Source organism: Saimiri boliviensis, chromosome 12, assembly GCF_048565385.1.
Source record: "Saimiri boliviensis isolate mSaiBol1 chromosome 12, mSaiBol1.pri, whole genome shotgun sequence".
Classification (NCBI taxonomy): domain Eukaryota; kingdom Metazoa; phylum Chordata; class Mammalia; order Primates; family Cebidae; genus Saimiri; species Saimiri boliviensis.
This window is the reverse complement of record NC_133460.1, coordinates 45,462,286-45,488,226: the sequence shown is the minus strand read 5'-3', so window position 1 is coordinate 45,488,226 and position 25,941 is coordinate 45,462,286. Positions and strand designations below refer to the sequence as shown.

Below are 25,941 nucleotides of genomic sequence, written 5' to 3'. Positions count from 1 at the left end.
ATGGAGGTTTCTCAAAATTAAAAACAGAACTACTATATAATCCAGCAATCCTTATTCTGGTTATATGTCCAAAAGAATTGAAATCAGGATCTCAAAGAGATATCTGGACTCCTAAAATGTGTATCTCAGCATTATTCACAATAACCAAGATACGAAAACAATCTAATGTTGATTGGTAGATGAATGGATAACTGAAATGTGATAACCTTGTAAGATGGAATATAATTCAGCCTTAAAAAGAAAGGAAATCTCTCATATGCAACAAAAAGGGTGAACCTGGGTGGTACTATTCTAAGTGGAGTAAGCCATGAGTAGAAAGGCAAATATTGCGTGATTCACCTTATTTGAGATATCTAAAGTTTTTAGACTCCTAGAAACAATGATCAGAATGGTAGTTGTCAAGCTGAGGAGAAGGGAAAATGAGGAGTTTCTGTTCCAAAGGTATGAAATTTCAATTATGCAAGATAAATAAATAAATACAGATCCTGCTACACAGCATTGCACCTATGATTAGCAATCCTATATTATTCACTTAAAAATTTAAGAGGGTATATCTCATGTTAAATGTTGATACAATAATGATAATAATACTGTAAAAAATAATAACAAAATAAAGGGATGATAATGGTTCCTGGAGACAGTTCTGAATTATATTTTAAAAGATTTTAAGAAGAAAAGTCACCAATTCTTGATTTTGACAAATAAAGACATATGTCTTATTTGCATCTTCATTTATTCTTCCTTGTTGCATTTGCTCACTGAAGCATGTATTTACTGAGCACTGACTCTTCGCCAGGTACTGTTAGACACTTGGGTTATAAACAGAATAGTATTAGATGCCTTCTCTTCTGGTGGCTCTAACAGAAAGATATGTGTATTCAGGAGATTAATCCCCTTTTTTGAGTTGATATGATGAATTAGAGTGGACTATGTTTCATTCAACTGAACTCAACAGATTTACCAAATCTTTACTAGCATTGAGATCTCTCAGTATTGAGGAGACGTTTGATCCAGGCTAATGTTTGTCACAGACTTATTATATTCTCAGTTTAAGCATCAATTCATAAAAACTGAAAATGCAAAAGATTTACAAAAATTATCAATTTTCCTTCTCATCTTCGTTTTAAAGGTCAAGGAATTTAAGCATAGGAAAATGCTGAGATCTGCAAACAACAAACAACTAATTTAGTTAGGACACCCCGGTATTCTAACTTCAAGTTCCGTTAATCTCCCGCCATAACACAAGACTGCCAGCTTTCTGATGATACAAGAAATATCTTTCCAGTTTTTCCTCAGATGCTTTATGTTCAGTTCCCCTCTTCTGCCTGACAGATCCCAGGAATTTTTTCATGTCTAACTACTCAACTTCGGTCTCAAATCATATAACTCCATGGAATATCTTTCATCTCCATCTAATACTCTTACCCTTTCTCGTGAGGGCAAGGATCGTGTTTTATTTATCTCAAGATTCCCAGTATCTAGCATAATAGTTCGTGTCTACATATAGTCATGCCCGCGACAATGTTTCATTCAATGATGGACGGCATATAGGACAGTGGTGCCATAAGAAGATTATAATGGGGCTGAAAAATTCCTATTACCTAATGACACTGTATTATTCGTTCTCACGTTGCTATACCTGAGACTGGGTAATTTATAAAGAAAAGAGGTGTAATTGGCTCACAGTTCCACAGGCTGTACAGGAAGCATGGCTGTAGGGGCCTCAGGAAACTTAGAATTACGGCAGAAGGTGAAGGGGAAACAGCCACATCTACATGACAGGAGGTGGAGGAAGAAAGAGGCAAGGTGGAGGGGCTACACACTTTCAAACACATCTCCCGAAAACTCACTCACTATCACAAGAACAGCAAAAATGAAATCTGCCGCTATGATCCAATCACCCCCCACCAGGTCCTTCCCTCAACACTGGGGATTACAATTTGACATGAGTTTTGGTCAGAAATGCAAATCAAAAAAATATTAGATGTCGTAGCCATTTTAAGGTCATGACACAACACCTTACCTTTTCTATGTTTAAATATGTTTAGATACACAAATATTTACCACTGGGTTACAATTGCCTATAGTATTCAGCACAGTAACATGCCATACAGGTTTGCAGCCCAGGAGCAATAGGTTATACCATGTAGCCTAGGTGTGTAGTAGGTTATAACATCTAGGTTTAAGTACATTCTATGATACGCTGACAAATTCATATAATGACACATTCCTCAGGATGTATCCTGCTTGTTAAACAACAGAACCATATATGTAAGACAACCAAATATGTTAGCTGAGTTAACTTGACTTGATTATATAATCAACCAAGCATAGACTAGCACTGGATATATTTAGATAATTTTCTCAATATGATTAAAAGATAAAAAACAAGGTCAGCAGAATGAAAGCAGCTTTTTAAATTCTGATATTAAGATGGCAAACAAATGATAGAATTTTGTTTTTTAAGGCTGAATAGTATTTCACTTTGTAAGTTTGTGTGTGTGTGTGCGTGTGTGTGTGCATGCGTGTATGAGAGAGAAAGAGAGAGAGAGAGCACTCACATTTTCTTTATTCATTCATCCAACAACAGACACCTAGGTTGCTTCCATCTCTTAGCTATTGTAAACATGGAAGTACAGAAACCTATTAGACATATTGATTTCATTTTTTAATAGATAGATATGCTAGTTTAGCTATTTTGCCATATTGATAGACATTAAGCTGTTTACCTTTTCAAGATTTTAAAAAATTATATGTGAAGTTCTGGGGTATATGTACAGATCTTGCAGGATTGTTACATAAGGTATACACATGCCATGGTGGTTTGCTGCCTACATCCCCCCATCACCTACATTAGGTATTTCTCCTAATGTTATCCCTCCCATCTCTCCACACCTGTTTTCCTTCCTCTAGCCCCATATCTTCCAACAGACCCCAGTGTGTGATGTTCCCTTCCCTATGTCCATGTATTCTCATTGTTTGACATCCACTTATGAGTGAGAACATGTGGTGTTTGGTTTTCTGTTCTTACGTTGGTTTGCAGAGAATGATGGTTTCCACCTTTGCCCATGTCCCTACAAAGGACATGAACTCATCCTTTTTTATGGCTGCATAGTATTCCGTGGTGTATGTGTGCTACATTTTATTTAACCAGTATATCATTGATGGGCATTTAGGTTAGTTCCAAGTCTTTGCTATTGTAAATAGTGCCACAGTGAACATACTTGTACATGTGTCTTTATAATGGAACAATTTATAATCCTTTGGATATATATCCAGTAATGCGATTGCTGGGTCAAATGGTGTTTCTAGTTCTAGATCCTAGAGGAATTGCCACTGTCTTCCACAATAGTTGAACTAATTTACACTCTTACCAACAGTGTAAAAGCGTTCCTATTTCTCCACATCCTCTCCAGCATTTGTTGTCTCCTGATTTTTTAATGATTGCCATTTTAACTGGCATGAGATGGTATCTCAATGTGGTTTTTAATTTGCATTTCTCTAATGAACAGTCGTGATGAGCATATTTTTGTATGTTTGTTGATTGTGTAAATTTCTTCTTTTGAAAAGTGTCTGTTCATATCCTTTGCCCACTTCATGAAGGGGTTGTTTGCTTTTTTCTTGTAAATTTATTTTAGTTCTTTATAGATTCTGGATATTAGCCCTTTGTCAGATGAGTAGCTTGCAAAATTTTTTTCTCATTCTGTTGGTTGCTGGTTCACTCTAATGATTGTTTCTTTTGCTGTGCAGAAGCTCTGGAGTTTAATTAGATCCCATTTATCTATTTTGGCTTTTGTTGCCAGTGCTTTTGGTGTTTTAGTGATGAAGTCCCTGCCTATGCCTATGTCCTGAATGGTTTTGCCTAGATTTTCTTCTAGGGTTTTTATGGTGTTAGGTCTTAGGTTTAAATCCTTAATCCATCTGGAGTTAATTTTTGTATAAGGTGTAAGGAAGGGCTCCAGTTTCAGCTTTCTGCACATTGCTAACCAGTTTTCCAAGCACCATTTTTTAAAGAGGAAATTCTTACCTCATTGCTTGTTTTTGTCAGGTTTGTCAAAGATCAGATGGTTTTAGATGTATGGTATGACTTCTAATGCCTCTGTTCTGTTCCATTGGTCTATATCTCTGTTTTGGTACCAGTACCATGCTGTTTTGATTACTGTAGCCTTGTAGTATAGTTTAAAGTCAGGCAGTGTGATGCCTCCAGCTTTGTTCTTTTTGCTTAGGATTGTCTTGGTTATGTGGGCTCCTTTGTGGTTCCATATGATGTGTAAAATGGGTTTTTTTTTCAGTTCTGTGAAGAAGGTCAATGATAGCTTGATGGGGATATCACTGAATCTACAAATTACTTTGGACATTATGACCATTTTCATGATAATCATTCTTCCTAACCATGAGTGTGGACTGTTTCTCCATCTGTTTGTGTCCTCTCTTCTTACCTTGAGCAATGGTTTGTAGTTCTCCTTGAAGAAGTCCTTCACATTCTTTGTTGGTTGTATTCCTAGGTATTTTATTCTCTTTGTAACAATTGTGAATGGGAGTTTGCTCATGATTTGGCTCTCTGTTTGTCTGTTATTGGTGTATAGGAATGCTTGTGATTTCTGCACATTGATTTTGTATCCTGAGATTTTGCTGAAGTTGCCTATCAGCTTAAGGAGATTTTGGGCTGAGATGATGGGGTCTTCTAAATATGCACATGTCATCTGCAAATAGAGACAATCTGAATTCCTCTTTTCCTAATTGAATACCCTTTATTTCTTCTTCTTGCCTGACTGCTCTGGCTAGGACTTTTAATACTATGTTGAATACAAATGGTGAGAGAGGGCACCCTTGTCTAGCGTCAGTTTTCCAAAGCAATGCTTCCAGTTTTTGCCCATTGAGTATGATACTGGCTTTGGGTTTTTCATCAACAGATTTTATTATTTTGAGATACATTCCATTGATATCTAGTTTATTGAGAGTTTTTCTTTTTTAAGCATAAAGGGCTGTTGAATTTTGTCAAAGGCCCTCTGTGCATCTATTGAGATAATATTGTAGTTTTTGTCTTTGGTTCTGTTTATATGATGGATTAAGTTTATAGATTTGCATATGTTGAACAAGCCTTGCATCCCTGGGATGAAGCCTACTTGATCGTGATGAATAAGTTTTTTGATGTGCTGTTGAATTCAATTTGCCACTATTTTATTGAAGATTTTTGTGTTGATGTTCATCATGGATTTGGCCTGAAATTGTATTTTTAGTTGTGTCTCTGCCAGGGTTTATATCAGGATGATGTTGTTCTCATAGAATGAGTTAGGGAGGATTCCCTATTTTTATATTGTTTGGAATGGTTTCAGAAGGAATGGTAACAGCTTCTTTTTGTATGTCTGGTATAATTTGGCTATGAACCTGTCTACACTTGGACTTTTTTGGTTGGTAGGCTATTAGTTTGTGCCTCAACTTCAGACCTTGTTATTGATCTATTGAGGGATTCAACTTCTTCCTGGTTTAGCCTTGGGGGGGTGTAAGAGTCCAGGGATTTATACATTTGTTCTAGATTTACTGTTTTATGTGCATAGAGTTGTTTGTAGCAATCTCTGATTGTAGTTTGTATTTCTGTGGAATCAGTGGTGATACCCCCTTTATCATTTTTTATTGCATCTATTCAATTCTTCTCTCTTTTCTTTTTTATTAGTCTGGCTAGTGGTCTATGTATTTTGTTGATCTTTTCAAAAACCGAGCTCCTGGGTTTATTGAATTTTTTTTAAGGGTTCTTGTATCTCTATCTCCTTCAGTTCTGCTCTGATCTTAGTTATTTCTTGTGTTCTGCTAGCTTTTGAATTTGTTTGATCTCGCTTCTCTATTTCTTTTAATTGTGACAATAGGGTATCAATTTGAGATCTTTCCTCACTTGTTATGTGAGCATTTAGTGCTATAAATTTCCCTCTAGACACTGCTTTAAATGTATCCCAGAGACTGTGGTATGTTATGTCTTTGTTCTTATTGGTTTTGAAGAGCATCTTTATTTCTGCCTTCATTTCATTATTTATCCAGTAGTCATTCAGGTGCAGGTTGTTCAGTTTCCATGTAGTTGTAGGGTTTTGACTGAGTACTGAGTTTTTAAATCCTGAGTTCCAATTTGATTGCCCTCTGATCTGAGAGACTGGTTGTTATGATTTACATTATTTTGCATATGCTGAGGAGTGATTTACTTCCAATTATGTGGTCTATTTTAGAGTAAGTGTGATGTGGTGCTAAGAATGTATATTCTGTGGATTTGGGTGGAGAGTTCTGCAGACATCTATTAGGTTCACTTGGTCCAGATCTGAGCTTAAGTCCTAGATATCCTTGTTAATTTTCTGTCTTGTTGATCTGTTTAATATTGACAGTGGAGTATTAAAGTCTCCCATTATTATTGTGTGGGAGTCTAAGTTTCTTTGTAGGTTATTAAGAACTTGCCTTATGCATCTGGGTGCTCCTGTATTGGGTACATATTTAGGATAGTTAGCTCTTCTTGTGCATAGATCCTTTTACCATTATATAATGCCTTCTTTGTCTCTTTTGATCTTTGTTGGTTTAAAGTTCGTTTTATCAGAGACCAGGATTGCAACCCCTGCTTTTTTTGCTTTCCATTTGCTTGGTAAGTCTTCCTCCATCCCTTTATTTTGAGTCTATGTGTGTGAGATGTCTTTGTATGTGAGATGGGTCTCCTGAATACAACACACCAGTGAGTCTTGACTTTTTATCCAATTTGCCAGTCTGGTGTCTTTTGGTTGGGGCATTTAGACTGTTTACATTTATGGTTAATATTGTTATATGTGGATTTGATCTTGCAGTTTTGATACTAGCTGGTTGTTTTGCCCGTTAGTTGATGTAATTTCTTCTTTGTGTCAATGGTCTTTACCATTTGGTATGTTTTCGCAGTGGCTTTTACTGGTTATTCCTTTCCATTCTTAATGCTTCCTGCAGGAGCTCTTGTAAGGCAGGCCTGGTGGTGACAAAATCTCTCAGCAATTGCTTGTCTGTAAAGGATTTTATTTCTCCTTCACTTATGAAGCTTAGTTTGGCTGGATATGAAATTCTAGGTTGAAAGTTCTTTTCTTTAAGGATGTTGAATATTGGACCCCACTCTCTTCTGGCTTGCAGGGTTTCTGCCAAGAGATGCCGCTGTGAGTCTGACGGGCTTCCCTTTGTGAATAATCCGACCTTTCTCTCTGGCTGCCCTTAGCATTTTTTTCCTTCATCTCAGCCCTGGTGAATCTGACGATTATGTGCCTTGGGGTTGCTCTTCTTTGTGGTGTTCTCTGTATTTCCTGGATTTGAATGGTGGCCTGCCTTGCTAGGTTGGGGAAGTTCTCCTGGATAATATCCTGAAAAGTGTTTCCCAGCTTTGATTCATTCTCCCTGTCACATTCAGGTACACCGATCAAACATAGATTAGGTCTTTTCACATGATCCCATATTTCTTGGAGGCTTTGTTCATTTCTTTTCACTCTTTTTTTCTCTAATCTTGCCTTCTCATTTTATTTGATTGAGTTCATCTTCAGTCTCTGATATCCGTTCTTCTGTTTGATCGATTCAGCTATTGAAGCTTGTATATGCTTCACAAAGTTATCATGCTTTGTTTTTCAGCTCCATCAAGTCATTTATGTTCTTCTCTAAGCTGGTTATTCTAGTTAGAGTTTTGTCTTACCTTTTTTCAAGGTTCTTAGTTTCTTTGCATTGTGTTAGAACATGTTCTTTTAGCTCTGAGAAGTTTGTTATTACTCACCTTCTGAAGCCTGGTTCTGTCTGTTCATCAAACTCATGCTCTATCCAGTTTTGTTCCCTTACTGGTGAGGAGTTGTGATCCCTTGGAAGAGGAGAGGCTGTCTTTGAAGTTGGTGACTTTTGGATATGGTCTCTGAATAGACGTCCTTTCTGTTGATGTTGAAGCTATTTGTTTCTGTTTGTTAGTCTTCCTTCTAACAGTCAGGCCCCTTTGCTCCAGCACTGCTAGAGGTCCACTCCAGACCCTGCTTACCTGGGAATCACCTGAGGGGGCTGCAGAACAGCAAGGATTGCTGCCTGTTCCTTTTTCTGGTAGCTTCTTCCCAGAAAGGTACCTGCCAGATGTCAGTCAGAGTTCTCCTGTATGAGGTGTCTCTTTGGATATACGGGGATCAGGGAGCAGCTTGAAAAGGCAGTCTGTCCCTTATCAGAGCTCAAGTGCTGTGCTGTGAACTCTGTAGGTCCCTTCAGGGCTGCTGAACAGGGATATTTAAGTCTGCTGCAGCGGAACTCACAACTGCCCCTTTTCCCAGATGCTCTGTCCTGGGAAGGTGGGGCTTTATGTGTAAGTCCCTGACTGGCTGCTGCCTTTTTTCAGAGATGCCCTGGCCAGCAAGGAGGAAGTCTAGTCACAGTCTGCCTGCAGAGGGGTTTCATTGTTGTTTTTGTTTTTGTTTTTGTTTTTGTTTTTGTTTTTGAGACAGAGTCTTACTCCTTTACCCAGGCTGAATGCAGTGGCGAAATATTGGCTCACTGCAACCTCTGCCTCCCAGCTTCAAATGATTCTCTTGCCTCAGCTTCCCAAGTAGCTGGGATTACAGGCATACACCACCACACTTGGCTAAATTTTTGTATTTTTAGTGGAGACGGGGTTTCACCATGTTGGCCAGGCTGGTCTCAAACTCCTGACCTCAGATGATCTACCTGCCTTGGCCTCCCAAAGTGCTTGGATTACAGGCATGAGCCACTGTGCCCAGACCCTTTAGAATATTATTTTCACAACTAAAAAATAATGTATATGTGAGGAGATAGATTTGTTAATTAGAATTTAAACATTTCATAATATAAATATATACCGTTGTATCACAGTATGCTACATAAATATATAATATATACAATTTTTGTCAATTAAAAATTTTCAAAATAAATTTAAGAAAAGACTGCAAACTAGTTGTAATTTTGTTTTCATAAATTTTCTGATATCTTCTTCCAGTAGTCTGGTTAAGACTAAAATGTCTGCCCTCTTTTGTCTTGTAAACATTGTCATTATATGGTATATGACTTTCAGTTTACATACTTATTTACAAATCAACTTAGTTTTAACTTGTCTCATGGGAAATTTAAATATAGTCATTCTTGGGCCTTCCCTTACTCCTGCTGCCTTTTTTGGGCCAAGTGAACCAAAATTCTTGAGCATTGGTTCTTAGATGGGTAATTCCTGACCCTCCAAATTTTCAGGGGATATTTGGTAATGTCTAGAAATATGTTTAATTATATCTTATGACTGGAGAGGGTCCTAATGTGTGTGGTATATGGAAGCTAGGGTTGGTGCTAAACTTTTTACAAAACACAAAACCGATTCTCGTAACTAGAATTATTCAGAACAGTGCTAAGACTGAGAAACCCTTCTTCTGAGGCTAAGTCTGTCTCTAGAGGCTTAGGCTGCATCAAGACATCAGGGAGTCTTACCAATCACTGTCATTTACCCACACTGGATGCCAGTGAGACATCCATTGTCCTAGCCCATGTAATTCTTTCAGGTTCGCTACTGTTTCCATGACAAGTTTGTGGCACAGGGCTGTGGTGAGACTTGTAGCACTTGTCTGGGTTTACTGGACAATATTTTCTCTAGAGTCTTTTTATAGCCATATTGCATTGTCAAGGAGTAGGGCAAGTTACTACTGATTATGGAATCATAAACTTTTTAGTCCTCCGCATCTGAAAACCTCTTTTGAGCTTATGGAAAACCTTTCTTTACACAAAATCTCATCTCTAGTTTCCATGGGATTTTTTTTAAAATTCAGGAATCTTTGCCACATACTTTTCTTTAGGCAAGGAATTATTGATCTAATACCTGTTAAAGACAGAGGGCAAAGGATTGAACATTCTCCGCAGCTTAAAAATGTTCTTAGGACTTTCCTATGAAATTGATCAATAACAAAATTGTCAGTAATTAAATTATTTATTCCTTTATTCATCTAGGAAGTAGAAACATTGAACACATACTATGTGCCACTTCATGTTCTCAGAGTGGAAAACAAGACAAGCAAATATCCCTATTTTCATGGAAATTAAGTTCTGTTAGAGGCAAGATGGAAAATATATCCCATTTGCCAAAAAAAAGGAAAAAAATGAAGAAAAAATATAATTTTAGCTTAAAATTGTGAAAAGAGACCTAAAGAAAATATACAGATTAATATAAGAAATAAGTGAAATGGGGAAAAGCATTAACTTTAGTTAGACTGGCCAGGGGAGACTTCTCTGAGTGGAGAGCATCTGAGAAGGATCCAGTTCCGAGAAGGATCCAGTCTGCAAGAAAGGGACAAATAGAAAGACACAAAGAGCATTAAGTGGAAAGTGCTGACAAGTGGAACATGAATGAGGAGTACAAAAGGGGTCAGTGTAATAGAAATGCCACTGGTTTCTGGAACATACAGGCGTCCCCAAACTACGGCCCCTTGAGGCCATTTATCCGGCCCCCCGCCGCACTTCAGGAAGGGGCGCCTCTTTCATTGGTGGTCAGTGAGAGGAGCACAGTATGTGGCGGCCCTCCAACGGTCTGAGGGACAGTGAACTGGCCCCCTGTGTAAAAAGTCTGGGGACGCCTGATAGAACGTAGACTGCCAGTTTCATGGTCAAAGGTGTGGGACAGGAATTTTAGTTTGTGTTTGTGAGTGTGTGTATGTTCAACAAGGGACATGTCTTAATTTTCTCTGACTTGACATTGTGTCATTGATAGATTTGTTTTTATTTTTATATGTATTTTAATTCTGAATTCTCCATTTTGACATTGCAAAATCATCCTATGTTACCACCTCAGCTAGAATAAAATCACTGAACATATGATGTTAGCGTCCTGCTTGGGATGGACATTCATAGCCTGTTTCCAAAGAGCTTCTCTGTGTGTGAGACCACTCAGAACATTACTATGGTGATTATTTGATTTTAATAAGTCAGTGAAAGCTAGCCAGTGAGTTATATTTATAATACATCATATGTATAATTTGGAATTCAAATATGATTCTAAGAAGCCAAGCATGACTCCTGTTTTTCAGAGTATTTGTAATTCTTTTTTTCTTCCTGTTTTTTTACTTTCTTCTTTGAAATTTAGCAACCACAGATTTCATTTTTGTATTTTAATATGAAATGTTTAGAAAGTCTGTGCAAGTTAATTTTTTGTTGTAATAATAACACCTGTTTTATTAGTAATGCTGAAAGAATTAATGAGATAATGTCTATAAAAACATTGAATATCTTATGGGAGAAAGGATATATGTATACACACACACACACACACACACACACACACACACACACACACGAAATTTATTGTAACCCTGAAGTCTTAATGTATTACTACTATGTCATTGCTGCTCTGGCTTCTATGTAAACACCTCAGCCTGAATGTTTTCAACTTCAAAATCTTCTATACTTGTTTTTGACGTCTTTTGCATGAATCAAGTGAGATAATAACAGTAATGGTAATCTATAATAATCATAAACAATATTAATAATTCAGTATTTTGTAGCCATTGAAGAATAATAATGTTCTTGTCCATCATCTTGTTTTATCTTTACAATAACCCTAAATATTAGGCAGTATTTGTGCTATTTTACACGTGAAGAAACTAAGTCTATTCCAGATTGCTTCTGGGCTACTTAAGGAAGGCTCCTTAATAAGCCAGAGGTAAAATAGGAAAATATGAAATATATCTCCCATATTCTTATATGAGAAGTAACATTAATGTCTGCATTGGTTAACACTTTTTCTGAAAAAAATGGACTATCTTCATCTTGGTCTGATTTAGCGACAGCCCAGCTGAAAGAAGACAAATTATTTCCATCATCCCTGAGAATCCATGCTAGAGTGAATCATGGCTGAGGCCAGCTTGAGAGATAATTTCATGCTTGGACACGATTAAAATCCAATTAAAAGAGATCTCTTACATGGTGTTTAGAAGGAAGCAGTGCATGGGGAATTATATTAAACCCTATTTAGCACAGTGACATTATATAGTCAAACTCAGGTGACTGAAACTGGAGGCAGTAGTAAAAATACCATGTCAATCCAAAATAATGTCTGTATAGAATCTGAAGTACAGAAACGTTTGGTAGCTTATCCATACTCCAAGTTCAAAAATAAATTTAAATTAAAATGGATTAAAATGATTAAATTTGGAATAAAGATGATTAAAACTTGGATAAATTTATATAAAGGTTTAACAAAAAATATAAAGGGGAATATTGGGATGAGGTATAGGATAGTGGAGAAAGGAGAAAAAGTAACAAACAGAAATAAACGTTTGTTGCCACCCCACTACGTTTGTGGACTAAGCTTTTACTCAAAGCATCTTAGTACAATCGAGCCTCACAACAACCTTTGCAATTAGGTATTACCCAAATTTTATTCTGAGGGAACCACACTTTAAAAGAGTACACATATTGCCCAAGGTCCCATAATCACTCATTAGAGGACCAGAACTCAAATTCAGGTCTGTATTACTCAACATGATAGGACTTTCCTAAGGCCTTATAATGCCTCTAAGATAGTTAACCCTTCCTCTCACAGAATGAAAATTGATTAAACACACACACACACACACACACACACACACACACACACACACACCCCTTCCAGATGTTTACCAGACAGGCAGAAGCAGACTATTTAAGAATGCATCATCTAGGGTAGCCTGTCATCCTTCCTCTCCCTGTTTCTTAATATTTGCTGTTTCTACTATTTGTCTTTAGTGCTAAAGGAGTTAATGTGTTGCCTTCAGAATTATTAGAGTACTCCTATCTTTTTCTTAGTTTCTGCTTAAACTGTAGCATTATGTGTTTAACTATTTATTTCCACAATACCGTCCAACACCTTGCCTTGCCAAATGTAAGGCAAAACACTTGCTGCTAGCAAGTGCTTTGAACACTCACCCCACTGATTTTGTTCGTGAAAAGAAGAGGTCAATTTTTGTAGCTTTGCAAGAAAACTATTAGTCCCATGTTAAACACACACAGAAAAAGCACAGAAGCATATGGGCTTAAATGGTAGGCTTATCTCTTCCTGCAGCATCACCAGCAAAAATGGCACTTGTGACTTCTGATAGCAGCAATTGTTCTTAGTTTGTTACTCTATTTTGAGGTCGAATAAACTGTTAGAGTGGATGATGAAGTTGTGTGTTGTTGTATGATAGGATATAACCCAAGTAATAAACAACAGAAATTTATAAGAAGCGTCGCAGCAGGAACACCAGGCAGCCTTCAGTTGCAAAACAACAGGGCATAAGAAAGAGAATTTGAATAACTGATTTATTTCAGATGTTGTAGGGCCTCGTGATATATCAAGGAGGGAAATTGCAAAGATGTTTTCTCAAGAATACTCTGATAAGAATACACAAAGTGACTAATAATGAAATATGTGATTGTATAGAAATTACATAGTGATGAACTCGTGCTATTAATACTGAAGAAGAAAGAATAAATCGTCCTAAGATAATAGCTGCATGTAGTTGCAGCAAAGAAGGAATCCAAAGAGATCAACGTATCGATAACAAATAGCACATTGAAGGCTTTGGCGAGGTGGAAATGTTAATATTGGAGAGGAGTTGGTTGAAATAAATGTGTAAATGTTTCTCTGGAAAGGGATGGGTATTGCTCAGTGCAAGCGTGTGAGAACAAAGAAAGCGCTGGTTAAAGATCTACGAGATGTGAAAGAATCTGAAGCCATTAATGAATAGGAAATTGGTAATTTTGCTCTCTAATATGAACTAATCATCAAATGTTCTCATCTCTGGAGTGCTCCCAAGGGATGAAAGGCTCTTGGCAACCCTGAAAATAAACAAAGTGTCTGTGTGTAAAGGAAGATTTAGGGCAAACCAGAGCTAGTCTGAGACAGGCCCTGCCCCTTTCCAGTCTTCAACAGCCACATGTGCATGAAAGATACAGACCCGAGGACATCTTCTACTTCATTTTGGTTGTTTTCTGTTAAACCTAAATGCTTGTTTTCTGGGTTTGTCACCAGGATTTTGTAGCATATGAATCGTACAGAGTGGAATAATGGATATGGGAGACTCAGAAACAGGTAGGGCAGGAGCGAGATTAGGAATAAAAACACTACATACTGGGTACAATATGCACTACTTGGGTGAAGGGCCCACTAAAATCTCAGACTTCACGTCTATGCAATTCCTCTATGTTACCAAAAACCACTTGTATCCCCAACGCTATTGAAATAAAAAAACATTAAGTTGAGACCTTGTACACTGAAACAAATACTAAGCTAATTCTTCTTAAGTACTTCTATTTGTAGAAATGACAAGGGAGACATGTCCTTGCCTCACAGAATAGGCAGTTCAACAATTAGCTGCCAGTACAGCAATGATGTAATAAAGTATGATAAGCATGATGGCTATTAAAGTAGCGTGGGTTAGGAAGCACTTGGCAGGGAATCCAGCCCAGCCTAGAGGATTCCTGAGCAAGACACCTCCCTGAGAAAGAGGCATTTCAGCTGACATTGAAAGAAGAACTGGAAATTAGCTAATTATTCCTAATAGACACTGAATTTCAAGTTAGATTATTTATCAAGTCCCTAAAAATTTAATTCCTTGATAATTTCTGGTGGCATTTTGATGATACATGATTTTAATGACAATTATCTAATGTATTTATCAACTATAAGCATCTTAGTTTGCAGTAACCACATAGCGGGTAGCCAAATTGCTGTTCACTGAAATAAAATTTTCCTTGTGATCATGTTTCTGCTTTCTTTTTCTCTCACAGTTTATTGGGATATAATTCATATGCCATGAAACTCTCCACTTTAAAGTATAAAACTCAGTGTTTTGTAGTATATTCAGAGGGTTTATGATCATTACTACTATCTAACTGTAGAACATTCTTATCATCCTGAAGAGAAACCACATACCCATCAGCTGTCATTGTCCATTTCCCCTTTCCCCTAGCACCTAGCAACCACTAATTAAATCTCTGTCTATAGATTTGCCTGTTGTAGACATTTCACGTAAATGGAATCACACAATATGTGGCCTTTTGTGGCTGGCTCTCTTAACTTAGCATGATGTTTTCAGTGTTGACCTGTGTTGCGGTGTGTATCAATATTTTGCTCCTTTTCATAGCCAAATTATATTCCATTATACAGATGTACCATATTTTGTTTATCCATTCATCAGTAGGTATACATTTGGTTTCCATTTTTTAGCTCTCATGACTGATGCTTCTGTGAACATTTGTGAATACGTATTTGTGTGGACATATGCTTTTGTTTCTCTTGGATATATAACTGGGAGTGAGCTGTGTCATACGGTAACTCTCCGATTATCCTTTTAAGGTACTGCTATGTTTTCCAAAGAAGAAAAGCTTGTACATTCCCACTGGCAATGTTTTGCTTTCTTTTTACAGACCCCAGAGGAACTGGAGGATGTTTCTGACCTTGAAGAGGATCACGAGGTTCGCAGTCACACCAGTGTTCAGACAGAAGGGAAAACTGACAGGGTATGTCACTTCCCTGGTGGGAGAACCATGCCCTGTGTTACTGATGGCTGTGCCCTCCCTTTGCCAATCTAGGCAGCCTCTAACAGGTGCAACTCGTGGATCTGGAGCTAGATCTGTGAAGCACATAGAGAAAAGCCTTAGCATTAAGGGAAACCACATGAGGGTAATTATTTTCCTCTATCTTGAGAGCTCACAGTAAGACCATTTCAGGTCATGTAGTGAACTGCTCCATACTGCTTTTGAGCTTTATAGGAGTCATGGGAATATAAAAGTGAAATATGTACATGTTTGCTTAGAGTAGGAAAAAGAAATGAAGAAGTGGTAAATATACTCTGAAATTGTAGTGGAAAAGAAAACTCATCTGAGTCAATAATCTACTTTTCTTTCCCTGCAATAACTGTTCCTATGCCTGCTCCCAAAAACACACACACACACCACCAACACACAACTCTACTTACGTTAATTCTAATTTCTGAATTACTCTGAGATACTGTACTTCACTTTAGTCCCACCCAGTGCCTGGATTTCTGTGAAATTTTGGCATCCTAGCCACTTACAGCTTTCAACTGTGGACCAGACTATAAACCTTGGGTCAGAAACCCATGAAGTACAGCACGGTCTCTAAGGCTTCCCAGAAATGTATCTGAATCTACCATCTCTTTCTGCTGTGTTACTTGGGAAAGGCAGTTAGCTTCTCTGTACCTCAGTTCCCTCATTTATAAAGCAGAGACACTGATAGTATCCTTCATATGAGGATTACTGTGAGAATTAACTGAGTCAACTAACAGAGCACTTACATAGTGCTTAGTTCCTAGTCACTTCTCAATAGCTGTTAGTATTATTCACAGTAGTAGTAGCAGCAACAATAGTTTGATTATCATGATGATCATTAGTAGTATTAGTATTAAGTTAGTTAAATTCAGTGACATAAAATTTGGAGATGGAAGCAAATTCCTAACCTTTCCCTTTGTTTCCTGGTCTCTCATGGATCTATCTGATGTTGAAACACTTATATTGAAAGACTAGAGCACATTGTGTTTTTTGGTAGATATATTGCTATACAAGATCCTCAGAAACATTTCAAGCAAAGACCTGTTTGGTCAACTCCATGTCACAAATACATGTTAGTGCATATTTCCTTAAATAAAAATAATGATATTTCCATACATATTTTGATATTCTATTGTACTCTGTGGCTTGTGGAAACTGATTTGAAGAAAAACAAACTTTAAGCTTTACCAAATTCTACCTATAATCCTTTGGATTTCTATTTCCTAAGAATGGAAAATAAGATGAATGCACTGAAAAATATCTAATTTTAAACAGATGTAGAGACTCAGATTCGGTTTCTACTATTCTTTTTGATTGCCTTTTTAAAATCCCACAACATATGTAAAAATATTTTGTTTCTGTTCATCTACTTTCACATATGTGAAATGAATGTTAGAAAGCTATATCATTAGAGCATAACTATATCTTTTTATTAACAATAATATCTTGCACTTACATATTTGCTTTTATAATATGCTAAATATTTTCTCATTTACTATATAATACAGAAAATATAATGAAACCATAATATGGAAAAAGGTAAATTTGAGAAAGTTCCACGTTTTCAGAATTCAGACTGCCTAGAAATAATATTTATCAGCCAAGTAAATAAAACCTGTGTTTTGTCAGAAACATTGTTTCTCTCAAATTTTCGTAATAGGAATATTTCATTTTAGTGGAGAAAAACTGTTCTCTGAGTAGACACCATTATTACATAGCCAGAAAGATAGTATTTGGTAATATATTGGGAAATGCTACTTTCTTGAGTTTCCATTTCTTACAGATTATTCAGGTTATTCATCAGTCCTCTAGTAGCCAATTTGTGTTGAAAGCTATCTGGAGTCACACAGCACCTGGATTTAGTTTCCTTCAAATCTGGTTGGCATCATTGGTAGAGATCACATCTTATGAATGAAAATTAAATTGGAAATACATTTTTGCTAAAGGTACTCTTTGCTCATGCTTTCAGGGAGGTGAGTGAGTGATTCACTCAGGCTGATGACACTGGAGGTGAAGTGTAGGTGTCAGGGCTTACAAAGTCATTGACCAAAGGAAATTTTATTAAAATTAAGGCTCTTTTTATAATGCTAGAATTAGGATAAACACACCTCAGTTTTTATTCTGACTTTGCACTTGTAGACAATGAAGAGTTGGTAAGGAAACCAAATTTATTCATTTGAAAAATGAGATGAATAATGCCATAGTTTCTCACAGCATCACTGTAACTTCAAATAACATAAAGCATATGGAAGTGTTTGAAAAACTTTTACAACTTTCACATTATATGATAAGAAAGTAAACTTCTTAATATTATTTTCATTTGTATTTTTGTTCTTGGTCCAAAATGTAGGCCAGGCCAGCTAGATGACTGACTGCCCATTATGGGTTACGAACTTGATGATCCTCCTGGTTCTGGATCTTAAGAATTTTTCATAGAAGCTACAGCTTCTAATGTTGTGGATATTACCCTGAAACTGCTCTTCATCTTGCATTAGTGTTCATCTGTGTACAGCTCTCTGACAATCCTCTTCATTCAGAATGCCACTGGGTGAAAACCTCACTGTCTGTTTAGTGACAAGGTAGATCCCCGACCCCAAAATCCACTGGTGGTGACATCATATTCAACCTGGCCATTCTCTGCTCTTATAAATCTCCTCTGCATAAATCCCAAGTAATTTGGATTTTATTCACTCCCTGGATTGGGGCTCCCTAGCAACTACTATGTGGACTCTCCCTGATAACTGCTCAGTCATGATATACATACACAGCTTCATGTAAGGTGTGAACCCCACATAGAGCAATTCTTGACCAATATCCCTCTTCCATTTCTAAGATAGACAATTCAAAAATGCATTTTCCATAGAACCTGAATGGGTCCCCAGTAGGATCAAGCAGTAGCCATGCTGATCTGTATCTTTAGACTGGGTCTCCTTTCTTTCCTGATTCATTCTTCCCAGGCTTCCAGTTCTGTTTTCTAATATATATCTCCAAAATAAACTGCCTTTCAATCTCAGACTCTGCTTTTTGGAAGAAAACAATAAAAAAAAATCACTTCACATACACTGTTTACTTAAATTTTACATTAACTTTGCTATATTGATAATATTATCCCAGTTTTACTACTAAGATCACTAAGGCTCAGATTTATGTAACTTGTCTAGTAAGAAGATTATGTCTTCAGACTCACAGCTTCTGTAATTGCCACATGTCAGTTTACTTAGGATCTAAAGTTAGGATAATTCCTTTACTAAAAAACAGACTGCTGCCATAACAATAAACTTGATGTATAATTAATGAAATGAGAAAGTGGTCAGAGCAAAGAATGTCACTGACAGGGGGAAGACACAGATTTTCTTTTAACTTTTAGAGAGCAATTCTTTTATAGATGATTATATTTTATTTTAAAGGACACAAATTTTATATTATAGATGATTATTTTTATTTAAAAGACACAAATTTTCTTTTAAATTTTAAAGAGCAATTTATTTTGTATTATAGATGATTTGATACCAATAACACCCCTTACAGTACATCTGCCTTGTGAGTTTATTACAACAGATTCTACTCTCGTAAGTTTATGAGACAGATGGCCAAAGAAGGGGATAGCTTAAATCTGGTGCTCACCCAAATTACCCAACAAGAACCAACATTATATTTAGATAGGTTTTACAATATCTACCAGATATCTTATATTCCTGAGTTCCGTATTCTTTATACTAGTATCTGTGTCCCATGTTACTTATAATAATAAAATGATATTCATATCTTCAGTCTCATATCCATCTGGGAAATTATTGTCACATTCTAGCCAGAATTGCTGTAATTTCATATCCATTGGACTGAGTGTAACTTTTGGTACATTTCACAAGCATTCTCACTTTGAGAAGACACTACGAGATATTGAAGTAAATTCTGTTGAGAAGTCTTTAAATACTCATGCCATGCTCAGTGTGGAATTTGGGGTCACAGCACAAGATGAACAAATGGATTCCTTTCTTTCTTGTTGCTGTTACTAAAGAGTAAATGCCTTTTTAGTTCTTGGATTATGCAGACTCTGCTCTATTGAACAGATGCTAGAACCAGGCACTGTGTAATAATGGAGTGACAGTTATTTATTATCACTTTACTTTCTGTATTTCATTCCTACTAGCTTTGGCTCAACATCATTTATTATTGTTGTCACCAGTGGCAAATGCCACTAGGCATTGTAACGGTCTGTAACTAACATACAATGATTTAGAGTCTGTGGTCAATGAGAACAAAATATTAAAAGACCAATAATGCATGCCTTATGAAGTGGCAGTGGAAATAAGTAATTGTCTTAATTATTAAACATGAATACTCACTGGACCAATACATGGTTATATCCAGTGATCAGGTGTATCGCAGTGACACAGAAGTTTGAGTTGGGTATTGGTTCAGAGAACATTCTTCACGGAGCTTGTTGTTTATTTTATTCATGCTTTCAGCCAGCATAAAATAGGCATCTTTTCTCTGGAAAACTCAACTCAAATTCAAAGGAGACAAGCAAACAGACTTTCATTAAAGTAATAAAATTTCTAAACCTATTAATAAAATTTTTTCTAAGTCCTAAAAGCTTCCTAAAATATTACATGAAATCCAGACTACATCAAATTTTCTATTTAAACAGAGCAGTGTCTGATACTATTTAATACATTATAGCTTAAAGAACATTTCCAAATTGATAGCTGATTTTAAAAAAACCCTGGAGCTTATTTTTGTTATCTTTTCCTTTTGGTTTTACTAATTAGGAAATTAGACTCAAAAAAAAGTTAAGTAGTTTATGCAAGTCATGTTGACTGGGACCAAATCTCAGGTGTTCTGGCCTCAAACATTTTCTCTTTCCAGTACAGCAGACTTGTAAACTGGAATAGAATCTCATTATCCTTTAATATTATCATTGATCTACTATTTCAACAGCCAGTATTAGAGTTGATATTATAAATTGCTGTACTAGAAATACGATTTGTGAAACTGCAGACCATAAACCTTAATATCAGACGTATTTAAACCCTGCACATTTCTATGTGTCCCCATCCTGCAATCTTCTCTCAACAGCAAAATTAGTTTGTTGATTACCATTCAGCAACTACCTGGTAATGCCCAGACCCTGACAGTCTCTACTGTCACTTCACCTTGATGAAGTAGAATATGAGGCAAGTAGAGTCACATAGCAGGGGAACTTGCAGGATGAGAGTCCAAAGTTAGCTCCCACCACGGAATCCAGAAGAGCAAAGGCAGTTGCTCCTTGGTCACTCTCTCATCATGTTGGCCTCTGCGATATTTCAATGAAATGAGAATTCTAATTTCTAGAAGTTTTTCCTGTTTTATTTTCTGCAATAGAGGCAGCAGTCACAGTAGAGACTGAGGAAATTATTTTAGTTGGAGCAGGGTGGCAGCTGAACATAGCTCAAACTTACCTGAGTAATGACTGTGGGTTTAAAAAGACTGTTAATAAAATTGATTGAAATCGAGTTTTGGGGAATAGAATAGGTGAGCAAGTGACTTGCCTTTTATAGAACTGCTATAATGTATAGGTAAAGAGTATGGACTTTGGAGTCACGTAAACCGTGACTCAAATCTTAGTTTCACTGATTACTGTCCACATGACCTTTGTAAAGTTACATTTCTAACTTTCAATTTTCTTATCTGTAAAATTGTAATGATGATAATAATATCTATTTTATAGCTATTTTTGAAGACTCAATTGATATGCAAAAATTCTTGTTTGGTTTCTGGCAAATAGGAAATAATAAATATTGATTTTTATAAAAATGAATCACATGAAAAGTGCAGATCTTTGTGTGCTCCTGATGTGCTTTGACTTTTTATTGATTAGCTCAGGGAGCTTGTAAATACAAATTTCTCTGTCTCCTGATACGGGATTACTCAGTTTCCTGTTTCATGGTGCTAAGTGTTTTTGACATCCTGGACACTTTACTATCAGAAGTCTTTTGAAATTGTTCATTTTTCCTCAAGGAAGAGACTAATCAAGAACTACTTTAAGAGGTTAAAAGGAAGATGTCATTGATGTGATTCTTAATGCTACCAGCATGTTTATGTAAATCTATATTCACATAAATAAACTAGAACTGAAATAGATATCCAAAAAAGCAACTCTTGTTAATGCAATAACACAGAAAAATGGACCCTTTATAGTTGTCAAATTCTTAGTTCCTTCATCAACTATTAAAATGCCTGGCTCTGCACTGGGAGTTTTCTTATTTGTGGAACTTTGGTAGCTTGGTAATCCATTACTTTCTGTCTCTCTCAGTTCTCATAAAGTTATATAGGAATTAAACTTTTCTATTTTTAATTTTTCTGCTGGATGCGGTGGCTTACACCTGTAATCCCAGCACTTTGGAAGGCCAAGGGGGGTGGACCACTTGAGATCAGGTGTTCAATAGGAGTTCAAGACCAGTCTGGTCAACATGATGAAATCCCATCTCTACTAAAAATACAAAAAAATAGGTGGGCATGGCAGTGCATGCCCGTAATCCCAGCTACAGTGGAGGTTAAGGTGAGAGGATTGCTTAAACCTAGGAGGTGGAGTTAGCAGTGGGTAGAGACTGTACCCACTACACTCCAGCCTGGATGACAGAGTGAGACTGTCTCACAAAAAGAAAGAAAAAAAATTCAGTTTTTCTAGACGCATAATGATTAAAAAGAGAAATGAGAAAAAATACATCTCATTCTGACATTTATTGGATGCATGTTGGAGACAGTTTTGCAAGTAGTCATTAAAATAATCTCTTCTTTCTTTGCTCTTGTCCAAGAAGAACATAGTCTACAGTCATTCTTTCCTCCGCCTAGACAGCTTGAAATCCAATAACGGCTAAATACTACCTCTAAGGTTTTGTTCTGTCTCACACAACTTAAACTTTGATTATAGTGTCTTGCAAATGAGTGGTGAGAAAGGAAATTCGTTTAACAGCACTGAATTAGACCAGGCAAGATTTTTATTTAAGGATGTTTGAAGCTGCTATTTCTAATTGCTGGAATTGAATTGAATAAATATAACATTAAAAACAAAACATTTAAATATTATAATTTCAACAGTAGTCATTTCATATTTTACTGTGACCGAGTTACACTACCTTTTTAAAGATACATTATTCATCATATATACTGATGACCCCAAATTACAGAAATTAGAATGTGCAGTCTTTGCTTGATGACTAGGATCTGTCATATGCTTAACATCATATTCACTTAAGACCATATAATTTGTCAACCTGCTCTGCCTTAGAGAAGATCTCTGGGGCCATAGAATCTATATAAGCTCCATAAATAGAAGCAAATTAGGACAGAAATAAGAACGGTTGCCTAGGTTACTGGACACAACCTCAAAACGTCAATAGCAAAAGATAAACTACATATCAAATCTTAAAATACTAGAGATGATTCTTAGTTTAAAAAAAAGAAGCCATGTGAGCTTTATGTTGGTGATGGGAAGAACTGCCTCGTTTTTGCTTGTTTACATGCGGTTAGCTGAATATCCTTTGCTATGAAAATAGAAAAACAATTCCATGGATGAGTGGTTTACTCTAAAATTTTAAAACATTTTAATAGGCCATAATTATTATCAGACTATACTCTCAATAATGCAAATTTATACTGAATTACCTTACAGAATACTGGGATACATGACCTCATTACCATCTTCATGATCTAATTTGGCTTATTATAAAAAACAGTTTGAATACATCTAGATAAAATTCCATTAATCAGCAGCAACACAGCAGGCAATACATTTTCTCATCATTGGTTTCTATCATTTCAATTTTATGTTTGGCAGTAACTCTGCTCTCCTATCTTTCTGGGTGATCCTTTCTATTTTTCTCATGGTTTCCTGTTCCTCTATCTATTTTTAAACATTAGGGTTTGTTAGAGTTCTGATCTAAGCTCTATAGTCTTCTAGTTCTTCCTGCTTTTCTTAGACATTCTCACATAATCCCAAGATCTCAAATATCATATATAGGCATGGGATTCTGACCCAGTCCTGTCTTCTTAGGTCTGAATACATGTATTGGGAGGTCTACAGGTTTCCTCTCCTTGAAATAATCACTGGTATTTGTGGATCTCACTGTTTCCAAACCTAAATGCACCACCTCAATCTACTAATCTATTCAAACACTTATATTCCTTACAGCATCTCTGTACATTCAGTTGCACAAATCTCAACTCAAGAATAGTTTTTGAATCTTCCCATAGTTAATCATACAACATTTTCTGGTTTTACTATCTTCTAAGTATTTTCTGAACTTGTCCGTTTTTCACAACCTCCACTACCATCACTGTCAAAGGAGAATTGCACCAAAATTAAATAGGAGAGGAAGACTTTATTCAAGGCTTTTGCAATGGAACAAAAAGGCCAGAACGCATTCTGAGCTCAACTCTGCTGAAACAAAGTTTTTTTCAGAGCTGAGGTGAGAGGTATTATAGGCCATCAAGTTTGCTGATTGGCTTTACCTAAAGAAATAGTTTCTCATAAATGTTTTCTTTATAGTAGGAGATGGTTTTAGAACTTTGAGAAAGGTGTTTTCTTTTTTTTTTCTGTTTGTATACTTTCAAATAGTTGCATTTTATTATTTTTTTATTTTATTGCAATTTAGGTTTTGGGGTACATGTGAAGAATGTGCAAGATTGTTGCATAGGTACACATGTAGCAGTGCGATTTGCTGCCTTCCTCCCCATCACCTATATCTGGCATTTCTCCCCATGCTATCTCTCCCCAACTCCCCACCCCCCGCTGTCCTTCCCCTATTTCCCCCCAACAGACCCCAATGTGCGGTGCTCCCCTCCCTGTATCCATGTGTTCTCATTGTTCAACACCCGCCTATGAGTGAGAACATGCGGTGTTTGATTTTCTGCTCTTGTGTCAGTTTGCTGAGAATGATGGTTTCCAGGTTCATCCATGTCCCTACAAAGGATACAAACTCATCATTTTTGATGGCTGCATAATATCCCATGGTGTATATGTGCCACATTTTCCCTGTCCAGCCTATCGTCGATGGGCATTTGGGTTGGTTCCAGGTCTTTGCTATTGTAAACCGTGCTGCAATGAACATTCGTGTGCACGTGTCCTTATAGTAGAATGATTTATAATCCTTTGGATATATACCCAGTAATAGGATTGCTGGATCAAATGGAATTTCTATTTCTAGGTCCTTGAGAAATCGCCACACTGTCTTCCACAATGGTGTTTTCATGACATCTTGGTCCCTCCTTTAGTTCGGGCACTGGCATTTCTCACCTAGATTTCCGCAGCATGTTGCTAACTTGTCTCCTGCCATCAGCTTTGTAGACTTCCATTGTCCATACTTAAGCTAATGTGACAGTTTCAAAGTGAAAATCTGTCATCTGTCATCATACATAAAAGCCCTTTTAGGTCTCAGTGTCACCCCTTGCCCTTAGCATGCAATCAAATCTCCTAATGCCCTCTGTAAAGGAACTTCAGAGTTTACTCTCATTTGCATTATATTTTGCCACTTCCTCTTCAACGCTACCTCTTTGTGCAGAAATCTCAGGTCCTATAAAGCATCCGGCTCACCCTCACACCATTCCATTATCTCAAGAAACACAATTCCCACAATTCCCTCTCTCTTTCTTTAGAGAGATGCGAGTGCCCGAACTAAAGGAGGGACCGAGATGGCATGGGTATTCCCCTCTGCTTGAAAATACCTTTCTCATCATTAGGATTCCAGATTAGCCCAACCTTCTCTGATACCCAACTCATCCATTACATGTGGAGATTCTCACATGTTGATATTTATTGTGCATATATAATTTCCTATGTAATGGATTTTCCTCCCTACTAAATTCTAAAGCCCATTAGAGCAGTGTTTAGAATTTAGTAGGGAGGAAAATCCATTAGAACGTTGTCTTCTTTGAGCATTACACTTGCAGAATGTAAGACACTACTTAGTAGAGAGGAGATTCACATGTGAATCATGCCATACAGGAAAGAACATAAGGAGAGGCTTTGCTTTGTAGGACATCTTTCCCTAAAAGCTCACAAGGTCCCTGATATATTGAGCCTAAGTTATTACATGAATTTATTTCTTTATCTTTTTTTCTTCCAAAGGTTATAAATCCCTGTGCTAGATAAATCTTGCAATAAATGGCTAGATCACTACTCTGAAATATTCCATTTAGTACCTGCTAGTGTAAATATTCATTGATCTGCTTTTTGCCAATGCTCTTTACTGTGCCTGCTTATTCCTGACCATATAAGGGATACAGATCCTAAACCCTTTTTATTTGCTACAATGATTCTTGTGCTTCTGACAGAGTTGGGATTTTCCCTGAGCCTATATTCCTGATTTTTCCATGTCAGAATGGTCTACTTTTGTCTTTTTTACTTCATTTCTAAAGGATTTTTTTAGATGA

The 25,941-nt window shown here is 36.7% G+C and overlaps 1 protein-coding gene across 6 annotated transcripts in view; it reads left to right on the top strand.

Moving 5' to 3' along the window:
* Nucleotides 1-25,941, top strand: part of CTNNA3 (catenin alpha 3) — a 1,773,069-nt gene that overhangs the window by 1,564,506 nt on the left and 182,622 nt on the right. For all 6 annotated transcript variants that reach the window (XM_074382308.1, XM_003928685.4, XM_074382306.1 and 3 more), the window contains one exon: nt 15,385-15,477. In XM_074382308.1, the coding sequence (XP_074238409.1) occupies nt 15,385-15,477 (93 nt within the window). The remainder of the gene's footprint in view (nt 1-15,384; nt 15,478-25,941) is intronic.